The sequence below is a fragment of the Seriola lalandi genome, unplaced genomic scaffold, assembly GCF_002814215.2.
Source record: "Seriola lalandi dorsalis isolate HSWRI2012SDOR001 ecotype SW California unplaced genomic scaffold, Sedor1 jcf7180002054208, whole genome shotgun sequence".
Classification (NCBI taxonomy): Eukaryota; Metazoa; Chordata; class Actinopteri; order Carangiformes; family Carangidae; genus Seriola; species Seriola lalandi.
In genome coordinates, this window is record NW_019524761.1 from 184,229 (window position 1) to 205,994 (window position 21,766).

At 38.8% G+C, this 21,766-nt stretch overlaps 2 protein-coding genes across 2 annotated transcripts in view; both read left to right on the top strand.

Annotated features, from left to right (window-relative positions):
- Positions 1 to 4,797: 4,797 nt before the first annotated feature.
- LOC111653438 (cAMP-dependent protein kinase inhibitor alpha) lies at positions 4,798 to 9,610 on the top strand. Its single transcript, XM_023404051.2, has 3 exons — positions 4,798 to 5,113; positions 5,613 to 5,803; positions 7,252 to 9,610. Exons 2-3 carry the CDS (start codon positions 5,641 to 5,643, stop codon positions 7,323 to 7,325), a joined length of 237 nt encoding a protein of 78 aa, XP_023259819.1. The 5' UTR covers positions 4,798 to 5,113; positions 5,613 to 5,640; the 3' UTR covers positions 7,326 to 9,610.
- A 439-nt stretch (positions 9,611 to 10,049) lies between these two features.
- Positions 10,050 to 21,766, top strand: part of lyn (LYN proto-oncogene, Src family tyrosine kinase) — a 16,752-nt gene continuing 5,035 nt past the window's right edge. Inside the window, exons 1-8 of the mRNA XM_087173424.1 lie at positions 10,050 to 10,244; positions 15,665 to 15,801; positions 16,188 to 16,230; positions 17,123 to 17,228; positions 17,594 to 17,692; positions 17,905 to 18,008; positions 18,111 to 18,260; positions 19,357 to 19,510. Coding sequence (XP_087029550.1) covers positions 15,670 to 15,801; positions 16,188 to 16,230; positions 17,123 to 17,228; positions 17,594 to 17,692; positions 17,905 to 18,008; positions 18,111 to 18,260; positions 19,357 to 19,510 — 788 coding nt within the window. The 5' untranslated portion in view covers positions 10,050 to 10,244; positions 15,665 to 15,669. The remainder of the gene's footprint in view (positions 10,245 to 15,664; positions 15,802 to 16,187; positions 16,231 to 17,122; positions 17,229 to 17,593; positions 17,693 to 17,904; positions 18,009 to 18,110; positions 18,261 to 19,356; positions 19,511 to 21,766) is intronic.

The window sequence follows — 21,766 nt, forward strand, 5'->3', positions numbered from 1 at the left end:
TACTGTAGGAAGAAGCTGTAGGTTTTATTGATCCACTGCAAACTGCCACAAACCAAACATCCATCTAATGGGAGCTTCAGTGCCATAAGCAAAGGAATTAGAGATCAGCCTAAAACCAGGACATCCATACTGCTGCTTAAAAAGAAAAACAGGCTTGTTTTCTTCACCACCGGGCAATTTTTAAAGTATTTCAGATTGTCGTATTTTACTGGAAAGACTATCCATCTATTCTCATTAGCATGGGCGACCCATTAAATGGTTTGTGACAGCCTCAGTGGCAGAGCTCAAACAGAACTTTATCCGGTTCCAAGTCAAGTTTATTAAAAGTGTCCTGCAAGAGTCTGTAGTTCTACTTTTATTCACGATATGATAAACTAATACAATCTCTGCCACTTTTTATTTATATAATCAAAAAATGTTTTTTATTTAATCAACATTTTTATGCATGTTTTTTCTCTTAATGCGGTCCTACAGTCTGCTTTCAAAACGTTTCAGGTTACATATGTTGATCAAACAAAGCGTATGCCATTTTCAGGAACACAGAAGAAGATCCTGCCTACTTCAAATATCCACAGCTCTCACGTTCGTCATATTAAAACCGCTGAATGCTGCAAATATTAAAACCCTGTCTCCTAGAAATTATGTTTATATACTACTAAATCGTTTTTCCCAATGAAGTGACAAACATAATCTCTGGCTCATGTTCAGAGACAATGTTTTATTGAATAATAAAACTGCTGCATTAATAAACTGCACTGAATGGTCGGGGTGGATTGTGGGTTGAGAATCCTGTCTGCGGCTTCATTGAGGTGATAAGCACTTTATAGGGAACACAAAAAAACCCTATATCTGCAGGTAATGAGATTTTAATGCAGCACTAAAAAAAAAAAGAGTATTTTTGAACATGCTCTTCTCAGAAATGGTCAGAAAAAGATGTGAATACTGCTGAACATATCACAGCCGGTGCAAATATTAAAGAGCAGAAAAAAGAAAACTTCATACAGCTTTCAAACAGCCAGATATGACGTATATTTTAGTCACGTTTCTTAAATTTCATAATACTGCGGGTGTTATGCAGTAATCATGGACAGGTTATTAAGACATCAGTAACCAAGTGCTACTGGAAAAGCCAAGGTAAGACTTCAGAGAAGTAGAGCACAGCATTATAGACTGCCAGTGAGTAAGTGAGCTGCGCCTCTGTGGATCCTGCTGCCACCAGCTCAGATCTAACAGTAAAGTGTCTCCGCACGGCTTCTGAAGCTGGTGGGAGAGATCTGATATCAACTCTCTGCTGCTAATCAGAAACCTTTTCAAAACCTCCCAGATGTGTTGTGCTGAAACCCTGCGCCGCGAGCGCAAAGAGGAGAGAGTGTTTCCACAGCAACACAGTCTGAGACATTCACAGTGGTCAGTGTTAGAGCCGGACTCATGGCTGTTTAAAAGTCGACACTGATAACAATCTGTTTTTGTGTATTTCACCTGTTGTTTCTACACCGACTCACTGGTGTCAGTAAGTAACATACTGACTCCTCACCCTCTCCTTATAGTTGAAACTATTATAGTGCAGAAAGAGTGACTTGAAACCAAGCTAAAAAACAATGTGTGGTCACAAATGTACCCTGTTGCACCTGTAACCCAACAGTGATGTCACAAGGTCCTGGAGTACACCTGTACATCACAACAACTCCTCCAACCTAAACAACCATTTAGGTCGTTTTTTTTTTTTAACCCTCTGATACGACCCATAGGAGCGTCTCCTGAAATAGCGCCCCTACGGCGTGCCTACCGAACCTCGGTTGTCATAGATACCACAATGAACACGCAACTGTAGCTAGAGCGCATACCGATCGTCGCTGTGGTAACTATGACAATTGTTATGGCTTGGTTAGGTTTAGGAAAAGATCGTGATTTGGGTTAAAATAAGTACTTCCGTCAACGTTGGGTGATCTTTGTTGTCATGGTTACAATAATAACAACATGGCTGTCATTCTCCTGTGTTTGGTTGACACATCCATCCATCACAACCACCTCCTGACGGGGGCTTTATGCTACATCGCCGCACTTTTCCCTTTGCGCCTGTCATAGTTTCTACATCCACTGGATGTCGCCTAGCAACAAAATGTAACTACGGGTTATAATAACCTGCTACACAATCAACCTATGGGCTCGTACATCACTACAGCGAGATGAGAGGATTGGGGCTTCACTTACTCTTTAAAATATGAGGGGACTTCAATATAAGATCAATAATGAACTACCTGAAATATGAGAAATGGCCCTTTAGCTGACACCCCATCAACAACTTGATATAGTGCATTTTGGGTAACAAGTGTTGGGTCCGCCCAGATATTTAGTCATTCTAACTGATGCATGTAATTAAAATTCACCAGGTCAGCAAAGTTTTTAAGAAGCTGTTCTGAAGGTATAAGTGCTTAAACTTTTGTCAGTATTAACTTGCTATACCTGGTTAGATCGGTTGAAGTCTCCACATTTCAAACATTCGGGTCATTCTTCAGTAACCATAAGCACATAATTAAAATGAATTAATATCTACCAGCATTGTAAACCAGCAAAACTTACCATTGAAGAGGTTGTGAAATCCCATTGTTGGTCCATTCTGCGTCTGTGTGTATTCCTTTAATCCGTAAGGGTCCACAGGTCACAAAAATCAAAAGGGTTTTTTTCATTAAAGTATTCCAAGTTATGAAAATCATCATGAAAAGGCCGTGAGAGACTGTCGAGCGACTTAATTTGCGGCACTTTTTCCACACATTTCAAACATTTTCCCTCCTTCCGGGTGTTTGTCAGCGGGTATGCTTGTGTTCGTTAACTTACTGGCGACAAACCGGAGGTTTCCCGGCAAACATCCGTTCAGATGTCACTCCGGGAGGCGTGGGTAACGACAGCGAGCGTACCCGAGCGGAAAAACGGAAGACGCGATTGTTTCAGTCAGAGAAAGCGCTGCTATTGGTTAATGCCTCTGTCAATCATTTTAGCTTCAAGACAGGCGTCTGCCCTGTCCAATGAGGGCAGACAAGAGGGGGTTGGGCAGGAGCAACATGATGTAAACAAAGTTTTTTAGGCATCAAAATGCTTCAGAATGTTTTCTACTGTTTCAGATTAAACACATAAAGCACAGTTTTCCATTTAGAGATGTTCAAGGACACCAGTCAAAAAAATAACTGAAGTCTGTAGCTGCCATAATATTAGGTCCAGAGGCCTCAAACGTCACACAGGAGTTTTGGACAATAGTTTTTTGACAAGGAGGGATATGATGGTTTTTCATAGTTCTTGTATAAAAGCCTAGTTATTGTTATCAAATATGACTTTTTTCAGGTGAGGACAAAAAAATACCATGTATGAGCTGATGTAGTTTAGGTGGGGTTTTAGTCCTATGCTAAACAAGCACATTTTCAGAAACTAGATGTTACTTTTCAGATGATGTCTCATAAATCCATTATGGCCCTACAGTTCTTGTGTTATGAGCTTTTTCATGTGAGTATGCAAATTACATTAAGTTAGAGAGCTGTATTCATTCATAGTGACAAGAGCCCCACCCTGTGGTGTGAATGAATATTGCACAGAATTATGTCTTTGCATTAACTTGTTCATGGTTAATGTTGAATCAAAATATGTCCCAAAATGTGTTTTTCCCTCTGATTATTGGACCCAGACTTGATGCAGCTCATTGTGTCCCTCTGGATGACAAAAGCTCTCTGTATAATATAGAGTACAGCTAATACATCAGTGTATCCACTGTATATAAAGATAAAGATAATTATATTCTCTGAAAAGCTGTATATTAGATAGTTTAACCTCCACTGCAACACATGGTGCAACAGACTGTAAATGCTTTGATAACAATAAAAACAATAAAGTCATAAAATTGTCAACATTGATTATATGACTGTATTTTCTTGTTGCCTTCAGGTCGTCCTCATGTTTACACCAAGGTCAGGGCTGCAACTAAGAATTATTTTCATTATTGATACATTTCCCAAAAGATTTCTCAATTATATTATAATTAATGAGTCTGAGTTTCGTCCATGAAACTTCAGGAAATAATGAAAAATCTTTGTTTTGTCTGAACAACAGTCCTAAAGATTTTCCATTTCCTATAATATAAAACAAAACAAAGCGGTCTCTGCTCCCTTTTGAGAAGCTGGAAGCATTAAATGTTTGGCATTTTTGCTTTGTAATTAACTTAAAAGATTATTTGATTATCAAAATAGTTCCCGATTAATTCTCTGTTGACTGATTAATCAAGTAATCAATAAATCTCTACAACTTTAGCCTTTAGCATTAATCTGCCAAAGTGCTCACACTGTATCCACTGAAGTATGGACAAGCTGCTTTATCCATTAGGTTTCACTTAGTTTTGTCTGTTTTTTATTTTATTTTATTTAGCTACTTTAATCCAAAACAACTCTTTTGAAGAGGCTATTTCACATAGTTTTATATTGCTAATTTGTATCTCTATTTTCATTGTGTTTCTATTGTTTTTATTTTTTATTATGATTGATTTGTCTGCACGTTTTTGTTGCTTGTTTTGTTATTTTATAATTTACTTTTACTATTATTATTATTATTATTATTATTATTATTATTAACAGCCCAAAAGCCAAGAACAACATAGAGAGATGGAGAGTCAAACTGATATTTCACGAGGTGACCCTGAACGCATCATCGGGCTTGGTGCTACTCAGATCCCTCTCCTCTCATCCTTTTGTGTCTCCTGTCCAATCAGCGCTCAGATGCGGCTTGTTGGCAGCTGATTGGCCGCGAAGGAGGAAGATGCGGCGGCCATGGAGAATAGATCGGGGACTCCTCACACCGTCCTGCTGATGTGATTGATATTGTTGGATTGTTTTCGTGCAGCTGACACGTCGCGGCATGTAGCGGGAGGCGTTTGGATCTGTAGCCGCCGCTCGCCGCTCGGTTGTGGTGATTTTTTTTATTTTGTGTTTTGAATTTTCTTCTTTTTTTGGGGGGGGGATTTGTGTTTTGTTGGATCGGTTGATGTGATGTCGGGCCCGTCGCTCTGCCTTGTAGGTGAAGTCACTCCCTAGTAATGTAGCTTCGGGTTATAGCACTGATAGACCAATCACTGAAGGTAAGAAAAAGCTGAAACGGGACTCAGACACTATAAAATCACCTTATGAGTTACTGTAGGAATCTGATCTGACTTGTGGTCCCGGCTTTACATGGTACCTGACTTGAGGGCCTCATCATGGACGGGCTGCCTGGATTAGCTTCAGATACTTCATATTGTAAAGCTGTGAATGAATATAAAGAAGAGCTGTTGAGACTGCAGACATGAGGCTAATACTGTGCTTATAATTAAACATAGTGGGAATAAAATTATTACACCATACATCATTATATAAACTGGACATTTTAAAATGAACTAAAATGAAAACTGTAGTCCTGTTACTGCCTTTTGAGTAACATGTCATATGATAAATATGTATGTGTATGTGTAATGGGGTATGAAGTACTATGAAGGACTGGGGGTCTCTCACTGTCTTCAGGTGTAGGTTCCCACACTCTGACATATGGAGGTGAACATCTGGAGGTGTGTGTTGATTAAAGCTGCTCCTCTCCTCTCGCAGGTGTTGCTGTGTGAACGATGCACGAGCGATGTCTGATGTTGAGGCCACGTATGCGGACTTCATTGCCTCTGGCAGGACGGGACGGAGGAACGCCCTGCACGACATCCTGCAGAGTCCCACCGACCCCGAGGGACGAGAGCTGCCCCTCACCCTGTCCCTGTCCCAGCTGCACATCAACGCTGGAGGGGGAGGTAACACTGTATATATTTGTTATACTGTAATGCACTGCACTGTGTTGGGCCAGTATTGTGTATTCACCTATGGAAGTGTGTCAGGAGGCGGAACAGAAGCATTGCATGTGTTTCCATTGATATAAAGGTGATGTTGACTGAGGCGCCACAGTTAAACACAATATGTTGAATGAAAAATAACATGCAGACGGAAGCACAACACCTTGAGTCGTACTGTGCGTAGAGTCTCATCATCTAAAAGCAGTTTAGGTTGGTCACAATGTTCTTGCTTGGCTTGTTAAATTTTACTGAGGCTCTACAAGGAAACCACCTCCTCCGTCTTCTGTATGCTAGCCTTTCAAAATAAAATGTTAAAATTAGTTTTTTATTTGCACATACTGTGGCTGCGTATCGTTCATACCAATACCTTCACTTCGATACCGATTCTTATCAATATCTTTTCGATACATTTTTTTTATCAAATCCATTTCAACAAAAAGAAAATAACTATACACAACACGTACAAATTTTAGTTTTATTTTTAAGCTCGGTCTCTTTACACACTCAAACGTGTTCGTGTAATTAAACAGCCAATCACCAGCATTACTAGAGCTGGGTCCCAGCACGCTGCATGTTCATTGGCTCACTGACGCTGATGAGACTTACACATTTACTCCTTAGACATCAAGATCTGGTATCGAATGACGAGGCATTTCTCCATCCTCGATAATATCACACCAAATCGCTCGGTACATAAAAGTATCCCAGCCCCACGTTTACTCTCAGTCTGCTCCATTTCTGGTCTCATGTAAGTCATTTATATGTAAATACAAACAAGCTGATGGACAAACACGGGCTCATATTTTTATCAAGTCAAAATAAAAGTCATCTAATGTGCTCATAGTAATATCTATAGGCTACGTAAAAGGGACGTTATGGGGTTAACTGCAGGCGCAGTTAAAGTGTTATATTATTACTCTGCTGTTTATTTAGAAGCCATTTTACTGTGTTTTTTATTGTGCGTGTTGTGCAGGCATGAGTTGTAGGTGTACTGTTGTGAAGGGCTGTTGTATTCTAAATAAAGAGACACACTCAAGAAGAAGAAAGATGGGCTTGACTTTCATCAGCCTTTCTGCAGCTGTGTGGGAAATACAAACACGGCTCTTTGGACAAAGCTATGCAAAATTAGATCATCATCACTTAGAGAGATAATATGTTAGAAGTTATGTAAGTCAAAAGTTTTATTTTTCGTGTTGCTTTTATTTACCTACTGTAGTGAAGCTACAGAGCTGCACAGCTTGAGGGCTGAGTGCTACAGAGTCAGTCCCAAGTTAACAGTCTCTCAGTCTTTGGTTGACTGTAAGATCAGGAAAGAATTACAAATGTGGTTGAGATAATAAATGTTTGGTTTTCTGATTTTCATACCACACCGAGCTAAAACTTTTCTCCTTCTCCTGATTGTCCTGCAGAGGGAGACGACACAGAGGACAGCCAGAGCTCCTCCTCCTCAGCGCAGAGGGAGGCTGAGCAGAGGAACAGCTAACCTTCACGTGTGACGTGTGTGTTTCTGTGTGATGAATCGGTTTTGCTAAAGTGGGCTGGTAGCCGAAGGGTAGCACCGCCACTGCTGAGGTGCCTATAAGCAGGGCATTGACACCCAAAAACCACTGTAGCGGCGCTGTGCTGCGATGTGATCATCCGGCGCTCTCATGTCCCTGTGGCTCTGCTGTGCAATAGAATAACAGACTGATTGCAGGGTGTTTTTTTGGTTTTTTTTCAGAGCCGGTGTGAGCAGAAGGACAAATTTGTAGCTCTTGTAAAGTTGATTTTACTTTCAGTCTTAGTTACTAAACACACAGGTTGGATGACTGGGAATGAAAAGAGAAAATAGACAGAGATCCTATGTGAGTTTTGTAGTAGTGTAAGCAATTTGTGAGACCACTGAGACGTGCTGATGTAATGGGTCACAGTGGGAGTCGCATGTTTGTAGAGGTAGTGAAGCTGATACAGATTATATTGCCAGTTAATGGCTTGTGCTTCTTTTAAAGTGACAATACTATGGAGGGAATTGATCTACTCAGCTGCAGTAGAGCTGGAAAACAACCATGAACAAAAACACGGCACTGTGTTTGCTGAAAATCCAGATGTGTACTGTATGTGAAACTGGACTATCCTGTAGAAAGCAGCAGGTTGTAGCACTGGGGAGGTGTGACACCAACAAAACATGTACAGTCAGTAAGGATGACATATTTAATGGTTCAGTTGTTAAAAAAAAAAAGAAAAAAAAAGAAATGATGGTGTACTACTGTATCTTTTAAAATGTTAATACTTTGTTTTTTACTTTTCTAATGATGCCATTATAACCACAACCTTAAAGCTGAAAATTAGATGAGAAAGACTGATGCCACTCTCATGTCAGTATTCTCAATATGTAGCTAGAGTTAGCTGAAGGCTAGTTTAGCTTAGCATAAAGACTGGGAACAAGGGGAAACAGCTAGCCTGGATATATCTGAAGGTAACAAAAACCACCAGCAACTCTAAAGTTAGCTAATTAGCGTGTTATATATAATTATGTAAGATTTAATTAATTCATACCAAAAACTGAAGTGAATACGGTGGCCCTGAGAGCTCAAAACATCATTCTGCAACTTAAGGAAACACATGCAGATAGACAAGACACAAGCAAATATAGAAAACACAACAACACAATTTGATAACACATGCTCCGCAAATACACACAACACAACCAAATACAGAAACACGCTGCAAGTAGCACAGGTGACAACAACATGTTTCCAGGGGACACAAAAAAGTGATGAACCTGAAGCCATCTTCAGAACTTCAAAGGTCACAAAGCGTGTTATAAAGTATGTTTGATTGAACAGCAAGTGCGTCCCAGACGGGTTCAGCACTTTTTTTGTGTCCCCTGGAAACATTTCCATCGGTGTCTGTGCTACTTGCAGCATGTTTCTATAATTTAACCAGTTAGCCATTAGCCAATTAACAACTATTTTGTGGTTGCCAGGTAACCAGTGGATACTCAAGGAAGTTACCAGTCATTTTTACACTTCAGTTTTTGAATAAATTAAAGAATTAATTAATTAATGATTTTTAGAGGTGTATTATTAGCCAACAGATTAGCTAACTGACTTTGTGTTGTTCATTAATGTACTTTAGTCTCCTGATAAAGCAGCACTACTGTTCTCTAGCTACATATTCAGCATACAGATGTGAGAGTGGTGTCGATCCTCTCATCTAAGTCTCAGCTGTAAAGTGCATTTCCCAAAACGTCAAACTGTTCCTTAAATGTAGATATGCAAAACTCAGTGGAGCTTCCAGTAAGTGTAACATGTTTGTGTCAAAGTTTCTGTGTCTGACACTGAGGCTGAACTACATTCCTGCTACTTTGTGTAATAATGGAAACATCCCATAATCGACATCCATAAAGACCATCGTGCATGCAATTTTTGAAACTGTGTATTTTGTCATTTGTTCTCCCTGGTTTTACTGAGTATAATCCTACTGTAAGACTGCAGCTTGACTGTGTCTCACTCTTATTCAGGCTGACAATAATAGGCTAAATATAGCTCTTCTTTTATAATACTCATTCAGTCAGGTTTTCAAACTGTAAACTGCCATGTGACTGTGTAGTGACTCACTCCCGCTTCAACTACACTGTGGAAACCCAGCTGTTCATAATTCAGCATGTAGACGTACGGCAGGTGCATGATTCTGCTAAACGTGTAGGTGTTTGTCTGACTGTCTATAACCATATTTTCTACTTCTTGTGTCAAACAAAGCAAAATAAATGATGGATGACAGTAAAAACACTGTTTCTTGTGTTGTTGTACCTCAGCAATTTGGCCAGCAGGTGGCACTGTGGGAGGATTTATCAAACGACACTAAACCATGCATTACACTCAAAATGTGGTAAAAACAAATTAGGCTGTAAATATTATTTTTAACACTCAGGTAACCATTATCAACAATTATAGCAGATTAATTATTTGACAAAAGCATAAAAGGAAATGTGTGAGGACCCTATAATGTTTAATGTCTGCAGATATAGAAGAGATTCTTTTTTATTTATGACATAATGTAAAAACTCTTCTCAACTTCAATATTAACAGGTTTGTTTTCGTATACAAAGACCTAAAAGACCATCTGTCTGCTGCGCCCCTGTGTGTGTCTGTGTAGCTGATTATGCAAATAATCATTAGACAATTGTACCAGGAAGTTTCAGTGAAAAAAAAACAAAAATCCCCGACCAGTTTCTCCAAGTTCCTCATTCTGGCGGCTGAGCGTAACAGTTCGCGACGACCGGCTGACCCACTTTACAAACCACATCTCTCCAGCTTGACAGTCAGCAAGTCTGGGGGTCAGTCTGATGAAAAGCACAGGCGAGAGATCTGAGGAATAAAAGACATATAAGCATTGGACTGACCGGGACACAGAGAGAGAGGTAAGCACTAATGAATCATTCATTGTGCGTCTGTTCATGCACACTCTCTCACTCACACACACACACACACACACACACACACACACACACACACACACACACACACACGAGAAGAGTTAAGATGCTTATAGATAACAGTTTGATTTGTTGAAAAAGGTCAATATTGAGTGACTAGCCTGTAGATTATCTTTAATTTTTAACCAGTCCAATCCAATTTTGAAAGTTTCCTTAGTGTTTATTTAAAAACTTATTTCACTTATTGTTTGGATTTCTCTTCAGTGTAAATTAAAGTTTTACCTTCAGACCACAGTATGGGTGGTTTTTATTAAACTTTAAGTGTGGTTTGTAATGGCTTTGACCATCACCAGTTTAAATTCATTTGATATGACTTTTGCTCTGAATGTGATCAGGTTAATCAATAACTTATTCCCACACTGGACTGTTTCCTCTCCTTTCATTTCTTCTCCTGAGTCAGTGGCTCAGTAAGGAGGAAGGAAAAGTTTGTGTGTTTGCAACAGCATAGCACATTGCGCACGTGTGTGTGTGTGTGTGTATGTGTGTGTGTGTGTGTGTGTGTGTGTGGGGCGTCTTCTAATCTGTTTAGACCCTTGGTTTCCGGCTGTTTGCCGTCTGTCAAGTTAAAAATATATAACAGAGGCAATGAACCAACAAAGCCAGTAACAAACCACCCAGATGTTTGTTATAACATTTTCATTCACAAACTTTTTCACGCTTTGTTTACAATGACAAGTCACAGCTCACAATCATATGAAAATCATAAACATCTAAATCTGTTTGGACAGGTTAAGCTATATTTCTGGTTTTTAGGTGTGTCCCCTTTTTTCTGTCTGCCATGGGGTTAATGGTGCTTGAACTTTTTTTCCATAATTCTTGTCCAAACAATCATCTTGTCCAAAGACAGATTACCACTATTGTTTTGCATACTATTACTCAAAACTAACCTAGACTTAACTTCCTTAGGAACAAAAGTGCCATTATATTGTAGACAGGGGTAAGTGCATGTGTCATGCTGCTATTTGAGGCCTTAAAATAACAGGTTTTTAATGATTATAGAATGTGGATAATTATCACTACCGGTGTCTGTCACCACTTTGGTTCTGACTAAAATATCTCAGTAGGCATTCACATTCCCCTCAGGATGAAGCTTACTGCCTTTGCTGATCCCTTGACTTTTCCTATAGTGTCCCTTATCCAGTGAAGTATCTTAACATCTACTGGTGCGATATTTTTGTACAAACATTCATGGCCCCCCGCTGGATGAATCTAAATTACTCTGCTGATCCGCCAACCTTTCATCTAGCACCACTGTGAGGTCTACATATGTGGCTTTCAGTTAAATATCCTGGGACCACTGGTTCTGGAAGTGTGATTCCCTAATTATGCATTTCCATTTTAATCTTTTCTTTAAAGCGTATCCTCAGTGTTGCTGAGCATAGAAACATGGGACCAAGGCTAAGAAAAAGATATTTTCATATGCAGATCTTAGTCTTTTGCACTGATAATTTAACTGGTATAAATTCAAAATGGCCGCCACTTTCTCCAACTGTTTAGGGGAGTTTGTTTGCTGAATCTGCTTAATCTGTTAGTGTGTTTTGTCAGAGTTGATGATGGTGTTGTTTGTGGTAGCATAGGCAAGATAAAGAAAATAGTCGTGGTGTGAGGAGCAGTGATGGCTGGCATTAGGGGAGTGACTCTGGGACGCCAGTGATCACTGTCTAACCTCCTGGAGGTGTCGTGGGACCAACTAGACGAAACACTGGTGAAAGGAGGTTCCCACCTGATGACCCCAAAGACATGTTAGTTATCACTGCTCATTAGTCTGTACAGCTAAATTAATAGTTATCATAGGACATGTTAAGCTTAGGGAGCTATTCACTGAGTCTGGTCCATTTTCTGTAGCACAAGCTTTGTGTTTATCTTAAATTCATACTGATGTAAGTCATAGAGATGAATAAATTGTGAGTCAGATAACACTGACTATGGGAAAACTTTATGGGACTTTACCGTCCAGAATCAGGAGCAACCAGAATAGCCATTTCCACTTTACAACATGAGTGGATGGATTGTCATGAATTCGTGTTCCACTTTGGATAACTTGGATTGTGGTAACTTTGTTGATCCCATAACTTTTCATCAGGTGAAAATTGATGTTAGTCAAATATTTTATGACCAAATACCTGCTTTTGGAAGCTATAAAACTAAAGTTTTAATGTTTATGATGTTACTATGGACTGTATGTGGTTGACTGCTCCTCTTCACAGCTGATTCCTCTTGACCTTTATCTACTTAATTTAACCTATTTTATGTTTCCTGCTGTACTAAAGAGAATTCATTGCCCTGCAGGACTGGCTAAGTGTGTTCCTTCTTTCTCTGATTTGAGTAGTTCAATCATAAATTTTAGTTTCCCATTGAAAGAGCAGCGTGTTGTGTTCACTGATGATTTATCACCATCTCCTACTTCTGCTCCTGTGACACAGTTTCCTTGTGTGGTATCAATAAAGTTGATTTTACCTTATCTGAGATCATCATTCTGTTGTTTGGTTATGCTCCTTTGGCCATAATTGTTTGACCTGTGATTCACCGTGTCATTAAGTCATTACTTATTTCACATACCAAACATTATTTTAACACATAATCATATAAGGTTGCATTATAATAATTACTCTGATATCTGTCTAAATCATTATTCAGGTTTATCTTTTTGCTCTGTATATAGTGCATTCTAGTAGTTTAAACATTACCAAAAACCAAAACTGAGAAAAGACAGGAAGAAAATAAAGAATGAGGAAGTGAATACTGAGCATTTAACCTACTATATCAGAAGAAAAGCTAATTTAAACAGGATGGCAAACTGATTAAATATTCTCTAATGGGTCCAAAGATGTATGTGCCAAGTTTTCTCCAGGGAAGGAAACAAAGGCTTCTACTGGATGTGACCTTTAAACAAAATTCACAGTTTCTTGTACCATATAGATATTTCAGTCACCAGATCAACCACAGGTCAGTTATTTTACACGGCGGCCATTTTCCCCTGATGTCGCGCTGAGGGAGGGAAGCCTTGAGCACTTTAATGTCTCTGAATAAATCCTGTGCGAGAATGTTGAGATGGTTGAAGAACTTGACTTGTTTACCTTCACTTTCCTTTTAATACACTGATAAATGGCCAGATGAATTTGCCAGATGTTGCCAGATGTTGAATGTCAGGCCAGCCCACACTGTAAATTAATGCTAGGTTAGCAAACTTAAAGTTTGCAACTGACATGAATGTCAAATGTTGGCGCTACTAAAGTTGTCAGATGACAAATTAATCCACTGGCTTGTGCAAACGTTAAACATTAACTAATGTTATATGGTTTCATAATCAACCTAAATCAATAATACTGTAATATAACAGCGCAGGGTATCACTGCTAACTTAACTGGTTGAAAAGATAGCAAGGCAGCTAATGTTACATTGCAAGCTTAATATCATGATGTTTTATTTAAACGTTGAACTAAATGTGTCCAAGATCTGCAGTGATATTTCAGAATAAATTAATTTCTTTGATATTGTATCATGCACCACTATCAAACGGTAATGTTAGCTAAGAAGTGTTTGAATGCTAACGTTAGCAAAAAGCTAACGTTAGCATTCAAACAATTCTACTAGGTTAGCTACTAGGTTATCAAATATGTTGTTTTACCTTGACATATGGGTCGATGTCCCCGCGGATTTTCATTATCTTTTCCAGTTGTTCATCGATCAGGAAGCAGCCCCTACGCAGCAGGCGTACCAGACTTTGGTTGTCGTGGTTACAATGATAAACATGCGGAACGTACGACAGCAGCGTACCGGACCCTTTGTCGCCATGGTTACAGTAATAGAGGGCCATGGCTTGGTTATGTTTAGAAACAAAAACTACTTGGTTAATAATAATAATTATTATAATATAATATATAATATAATTAAATAGTTTAGGGAAATATGAAAATATAAAATGAGTACTTCCTTAAGATTAGACGATCTACGTTGTCATGGTTACAACAATAACAACGAGGTTAGGCTTGATGAGGTCATGGATAATAGAAACAAAATAAACAGCTAGATTAACACAGGAATGGAAATAGACCCTCCTCTTGATAACTAGGTGTTAGGTTGTGGTCCCTTTGGCCCCTTTACACCTCCTCTGAAATATCACCATTTGTTACACAGGAAGCATCTTCTGAGGTCATGTGGTCATTTGGTTTCGATGCCTCTGTGTCAGGGTTTGTGAGGTTTAATACAGAAAACTGCAGCAATAAAAAAAAAATTAGAGTGGCACGAACATGTATTCAGGACAAGTTTAGTATTGGTGCACGATAAACACAAAGTCAATTTAAGGAATAGAGATTAATTTCATTGTGTACCATTAAAGATAAAAACATAATGGGAACCTTTGTCTACCGGACAATCAAACATTGGACCTCAGTGCTGTAATTTGTTTACAGTATGACTAATACAACTGATGTATAATGGATGTTAAGTCAGAATTGTGTAAATGTTCTATAGGCCTATAATGTGTATGAAACGCTTTACAGTGATATTAATAATGAAGATTAAACCCAATCTGAAAGAGGCCCAAATAAACAAATTTAGGTTTGTATCTTCTGCATTTACATTCACACAATTGGTAATATTCACACAATTGGTAACACAAAGATCACATTGGATCTTAATAAATAAACCTACATGTCAAATTGTGTCCAGCTAGTACAGCTGAGGTCTCAACGACTGTAGAAGAACAAACTTATATAAATATTTATATAAGTTATAAGTTATATAAGTTATTATAATTATATAATAAATACAAATGACGACATTTCACACAGCCTTATAGAGAATACCCACTGAGAAGCAGAACAAGTAACGTTAGCATACAGCTGTTTGTTAGCTAAGTCAACTAGTTAGTTACCCAGTTTGCCTGCTAACCAAATAGTGTGTGGATACTGCTCCTTGTACTTAAGTAAATTATCTTTTTTTAAAAAGTCATTTGGAGCTGCAAAGAGAGCTGATCAGGTGGTGTTCAGGCCTTTTCTGTCAGATACAGACAAAACTGATTTATGAAGCATGTAAACGTACATAACACATAATAATAAAAATCAGTGTAATGGTCCTTTACAGAAGAATTCTTTTGAATTTTGAGAATTGTCCACAAAATGAGCTACACCAGGTGCATCTTTTCTTTTCTTTTTTTTTATCATCCATTGATAAAAAAATAAAGAAAGATGAAAATGTCACTATTGGCTCTGTTTTATTTCTGCATTACAAAACAAAGAAGCCACAGGTGTTCAATACCAAACATTTTGTTATTTTCAGCAGCTGTAAATGGTAAATGCGTAACACTCCACTACACTCTTCCTTTTTCTCACTTCCTCCTTCAGGCAGAATGGGCTGTATGAAGTCCACGTTGAGCGAAGGACTGAGCGGAGGTGTGGAGGTGAAAAGCAGCCCGCAGACTGTACGTACCGACCAAACGCACTATGTCAGAGACCCCACCTTCAATACAAAAAACACCACAGTAAGTAGTCAGGACATGATTTCTGCTGTCTTAGCAACAAAGTTATTGTTGAGTTATTTGAAAATCAAAGTGTAAAAGTCATGCATTTTAATGTTTTTACATCATCTTCAAATATTGTCAAATGGAGAATGTTGTAAAAGTGAAGTTATTCAGTTCTCTAGAGACTATTTTACAATTCAAATACACCCTTTCCCCATTCGGAAAAACTGACTCTGATATTTCCAAATGAGCAGAACTTCCCCGCCTGACACGATGACGATGAAAAGATTGTGAAATTCTGTTATGTACAAGTAATAACTGTATGTATGATAGATATATATTACAGGATTGTGTTAGAAGCAGTTATTGGTGTAACATTTACACAGTTTCTGTGTTTGCCTTTGCAGAATAACTCCCTGCTACCTGGTCAGGTGTTCCAAAAGTTGGAAGGTATTCCTCACTCTTTCTTTCATACTTACAATTTATTTTTGCAAAAGTATTGGTGTAAAAACACACTGACAGGAAAGTTAAATGAGCCTCTGTTCTAGAAGTGCTGTTCCTTGATTTTACAATTTGAGATTTTATGAGCCAACAAACAGGTGAGTCAGGTGACCTCAGGGACTCAGGTGAGCCAGTTACTCTTTTTGATGTTGTGGCTGGTCGGTGTATTTGTGGTTTTAACTGCCAAAAATCCATCTCAATATAGTTTTACATCTACTCCTCTCTCACACTTCTCTCTGGAGCTTTAGCAAGAACTGAGCATTTTGTGACTCACAGTTTTCTGAGTGACACATGTCGAGGCCAACCACAGGGAACACACTGTGATTTGGTAAAACTCACCAGTAAATGCAAATGGTGATGGTATTTAGTATATTACTATTCTTGAGAAGGATGTGCAATGATATATTGCCTTCCTGACATCTTACTAGCTGCTAGCCCAGTGACAGAACGACTGCTTGGTGTTGTGTTGTTTATAAGTTTAAACCAAAAAAAAAAAGGTTTAGCTTTGGGCTGAATTTTAAAATGCAGTGACCAATAACAATATGGCCATGTGCATATTATATATATTATATTAAGTTAAACTGAGCCACATTACATGGAAGCTCCTTCTGTGCAACTGACTTACAGTGAGTGTAATAGTGTATTTATTACTTATTAAACATGACACATCAGCCACAGTCGCACGTTAATATTTAGCTGAAGTTGCTAGTGAAAAGTGTGAATTCTTGCTCTGCATTTTACACATATTGCAGATTTGTTTAATGCATCCTAGCTGTTGACCTATTTGTTTTACTGTGCAGTATTCATCATGTCAGTATCTGTTTTCTGTTTCATCTCTTAGAGGAAAGGGGGGTCGACAAAATAGTGGTCGGCCTCTACCCGTACCAATCCGGGCACCCGGAAGACTTAACGTTCAAGAAAGGAGAAAAGTTGAAGGTCTTAGAGGAGTGAGTGTCTATCTGTTTATATTTATATAAGAATAATTCAACTTCAGGAATTGTTATTTATCATTTATTTATTTTTTATATACTGCATCATGTGAGGCAGAAACCAAAGATGTTCAAACTGTATAATACAATATCCCAAAGCAATATTCCACTCTCTGCAAGGATCAAGCGTTTGCTTTAAATTTAATGTTTTTATACTTTAGAAAATGATTTTTTATTGTTGTATTTTTAAACCACCCAAGGTGGATTTTAATGGAATAATTAGGGTTCAAAAGCATTTTTAGGAAACCTGGAATTTACAGAAGGTGCCTGACAATCAAAGACAAACGACAATTTTGCTTAAATTAATTGATTTTTTTTTGCAGACGTGGTGAGTGGTGGAAAGCAAAGTCACTGACGACCAAAAAAGAAGGATTCATCCCGTCTAATTACGTCGCTAAGGCCGACACCATCGAAACGGAGGAGTGAGTCCCTGCATCTGAACAAATTACTTTAGGGTCTCGATAAAAACGTTTTGTTTCATGCAAACAGTTGCACAATTGTACATCGTATATAAAGATCTTACATGTGTGAATTACAGAGTGATTCTTTTTTAACTTCCCATATTCATAAAGATTTTCAGTATGAATATGAAGAATTCGTCCATTTTGTATATTCAGAGTGTTTCCTGTTGCAGGTGGTTTTTCAAGGACATCACAAGGAAGGATGCAGAGAGGCAGTTGTTGGCTCCGGCAAACAAACCAGGCTCTTATCTTATCAGGGAAAGTGAAACATCAAAAGGTCTGGAAATCACACCAGCACTGAGAGAAATGAATACATTCACGATGAATCTAGTGAAACTGAGTACAAATCATTCTCTTTTATCTTGTGATTTCTCCACAGGGAGTTATTCGTTGTCCCTCAGAGACGTGGACTTCCAGGGGGCAGACTCAGTCAAACATTATAAGATAAGGATGCTGGATAATGGCGGCCACTACATCTCCCCTAAAATCTCATTCTCTGACATTGGCAGCATGATCAAACACTACCACCGTGAGTACGACTCTGGAGCAGAAGAACTTGAAGAGTAACTGAAGGTGCAAGAGAAAACCTTTGTTCATCACTGCAGCAAGTAGAAGTAGAAGTTAAGCTGCTGGAGGTCAGGGGAAACAAGATTAGAAAAAAAACATAGACTGTAAATAAAGATGGACGTTGCCTCTGTGACGTCAGCCACAGGTTTCTGAAGAGGGTTTTGAAGCTTAGAGTGAGCTGCTCCACGGTCACCATCTTGGCAGTGCCTGACTCCGCCTAACTCCTGGTTAATCCAAAGATGGGCAGTCAGAGTGTGTGTTTAGCTGAGGTTTCGATGTATTCTGCTTTAATATCTGTGGCAAGCATATATTCCTGTTAGCATCATTAGCACAACTGGGCGTCTTGCTTGGCTAACCCAGGGCTAATTCATCTGCTGGCTAATTAGCTAGTAACGAGCTAAGCTAACAAGCCAAGTATAGTGAGCGCAGACTCGGATACCTGCTAATTAGTGCTAACATATAAATAAAATAATACCAGAATTTCACTCACTTTAAAAAACAGGAACACAGACGTCCTCGCTCTCTGTTAGTCAGCTAACTGCACAGCGAGTCGTATTGTTTGACTGATATTTGCATGAAAAATCCCAACACCCCAAACATAGTGAGGGCAAGCAGACTGTGACTCAAAGTGGCCACGCCCCCAATTATGCATATATTTAAGCCTTGATAAAATTTAAATGGGTGAATTTTTACATAATTCATACAGTTGTCATTAGGGAGGAAATTAGCTATAGAGGCTACAACTGTTTTTGCACCAGGCTGTAAACATGTTGATCTCTGCTGGGAAGTTGGACATTTTAACACGGGAGTCTATGGAGACTGACTCACTGTTGGAACAATTCAAGTGGCCATTTGAGGAACTGCAGGTTTTGACACTTCTGTGTCAGCTGCGTTTTTCATCCCTGGAGGTTGCTGCTTAAAACAGATAGAAAACAGATTTAATATCCATTATATAATAATATGAGTCCTACCCCTATTACATATTTGCAATAGTATGAAGTGTTGATTTTTGTCACTGATTATTATTTATGACTAAAAAAAGGGATTTCATGTTTCAGACAAAGCGGATGGCCTGTGTCGTAAACTGGACCGTCCATGTGTAAAACCCAAAGCTCAGAAACCGTGGGATAAAGATGCCTGGGAGATTTCCAAAGAGTCTATTAAGATGGTGAAGAAACTAGGAGCAGGACAGTTTGGAGAAGTCTGGATGGGTGAGTAAAGAGAAGAAGAAAAAAAACTTTCATTTAATCAATAATATTGACTGGGAACAACTTGTTTTGTCCAAGAGTAGATAGGGAGGGCTTATCTACTCATGAGTAGATAAGCTTTTAAATTTTTCACATTGCAAGATTACTAAACAAGTGAAAGAATGATAACTAACATTGTATATATAGTAAACCCACTTTACTAATGCAAATAATTAAGATTGTACTGAGGGCACCGTGGAGTTTATGTGAAATATGGTCTTAATTGTAAGATAAATAATCAATAAATACCACTGATGTGAGGTGGAGGCGCACACAGAATTACACCAGTCCTGCTCTAATTAATTCATGATACTCTGCACATGGTCAGCTGATTTTGGTGATTGTGTAAAGACGGACGCGTCCTGTTGAGACTAGCAGCTCCAAGGATTTCTGATTCCTTTCTTTCATTTACTGTAATTTCAGAGCAGCAGAAGTAAACAGCGCAGGGAAGTTCCATTTCCTCATAATTAAAACAAAAATGACTTCCTGCGCTTGTTCTGCATTAGGTGTGTAACATATTTTTTGATGAAGATTTATTCGCTTTCTCTGGAGAAATGTCCACACAAAGCCTCAGTGTTGTCAGTGCTATCGTCTGTGGAGGAAATGTTTAGGTTTGAAGGGAGATTTGCATTGGACACGCACACACACACACACACACACATGCACACACACACACACACGCACACACACACACACACACGCACACACACACATTCCAGAAAAGGGGCATTAAAAGAGAAGTATGTGAAATTTCTAAGTTGTATCCCACGTTTAAAAATATCCTTGATGACTGCGAGTAATACGTTTGCTGTTGCAATTCTTCGAAGTGAGAGGGAAGTACGTGACACCACAACATAGTGGTGAGCACATGTTTTGTTTTTCATCTGTCGGTGGGTTATGATAGAAAAGTTTAGTTCCAGTTATTAGATTTATTCTGAAATGGGTTTTTATTACTGAGCGACATGAAACACCTTCCGAATAAAAACAAAGATGCGTGACAAAATAAATATCAGACGGATCTTTTCAACTTTAAAATGTTTGTGAGAAGATTATAGGTGTGAATTCATTGTGTTTGGATGATTTGGATTCATGGCCTTGATAAAAAAGCAAATGCTAAACCAGGTGCTGTTTGTTGCAGTGACACGTTGGACGTCACACCTCTCAGTATGTGGAGGGAAGGGGAAGTCAACCATCATGTCTGGTCCGAAATAAGATTTACATCAAGAAATAGTTTCAGTTTCATGAACATCCCCCTCATGCCACCACAAGCCGAAACCCACTCTGCCCTCCTGTCTCTTGTCTGCTCCTCTTTCTCTCTGCTGGTTACCAAGCTTATATTTGCACAGTGACTGGTTCAACTTCATCACTTTCACGGTTCAATGATTTTAGGAAATCAAGGTAGGTGCAATGAAAGTACAGAGAGGAGACAGATGAATGGATGAGCTGGCAAGCGGAAAAAGATGATCCAGTAACGGGGGAACAAGGAAACAAAGGGAGGCGAGGGTAGTTGAGAAAAGGTGAAATTAATCAGGCGATCAAATACACGACGCACAAAGGCAGGAAGTAAGATGAGCATAGACACAAAAGAAAGGTAATTTCAAAATAAAACAGGAAACACTAAACATAGACGAGGCAGGGAGACACAAGCATCATGACAGGTACCTATGAAGAAAAATGCACCACGCCACCAGAGCAGTTCACACGACGTCCTTTTCCAATTCAAAAAACGAAAAGAGAAAAAAAGCAAATAATTGTGTAAATCCGGGAGTTTTTTTTGTTTCCTGAGCTGCTGTCGAAGCCGTCGCTTCATTAAACTGCTGCTCTGGTTGCGTCGAAACAATCCAAACACCAAAGAGAAGAAAAGCTCAATTACAAACTGAAGGTGTGGAGTTTTAAATATATTTATATAAGACATTTTCAAGAGGGAAAGGAGCTGATAATGAACCTGCGTGGAAGGTTTGGACCCTGACATCATGCAGCATCTCAGCTCCAACATTCTTACTACTAAAGCATCAAATCTGGCACAAACATTCACTCAGGACTCCAGGAGGAACTGAGTAGATTTTGGTGGTAAAAAGGTCAAAGGTCAAAGTCACTGTGACCTCACGAAACAGTTTCTCAGAGCTAGTCTGTTTGAAATTGATTAGTATTTTGAGCACAGAGGTCGAGCAAGATGATATCATACTTTCATAGAAATGGACTAACACTCTCCACCCCCCCA

What these genes read in the sequence shown, in the direction of transcription:
- LOC111653438 (XM_023404051.2), top strand. Translation starts at nt 5,641, where the DNA reads ATGTCTGATGTTGAGGCCACGTATGCGGACTTCATTGCCTCTGGCAGG. An exon ending in CATCAACGCTGGAGGGGGAG is followed by an intron (nt 5,804 to 7,251) that starts GTAACACTGTAT and finishes ATTGTCCTGCAG; the next exon opens with AGGGAGACGACACAGAGGAC.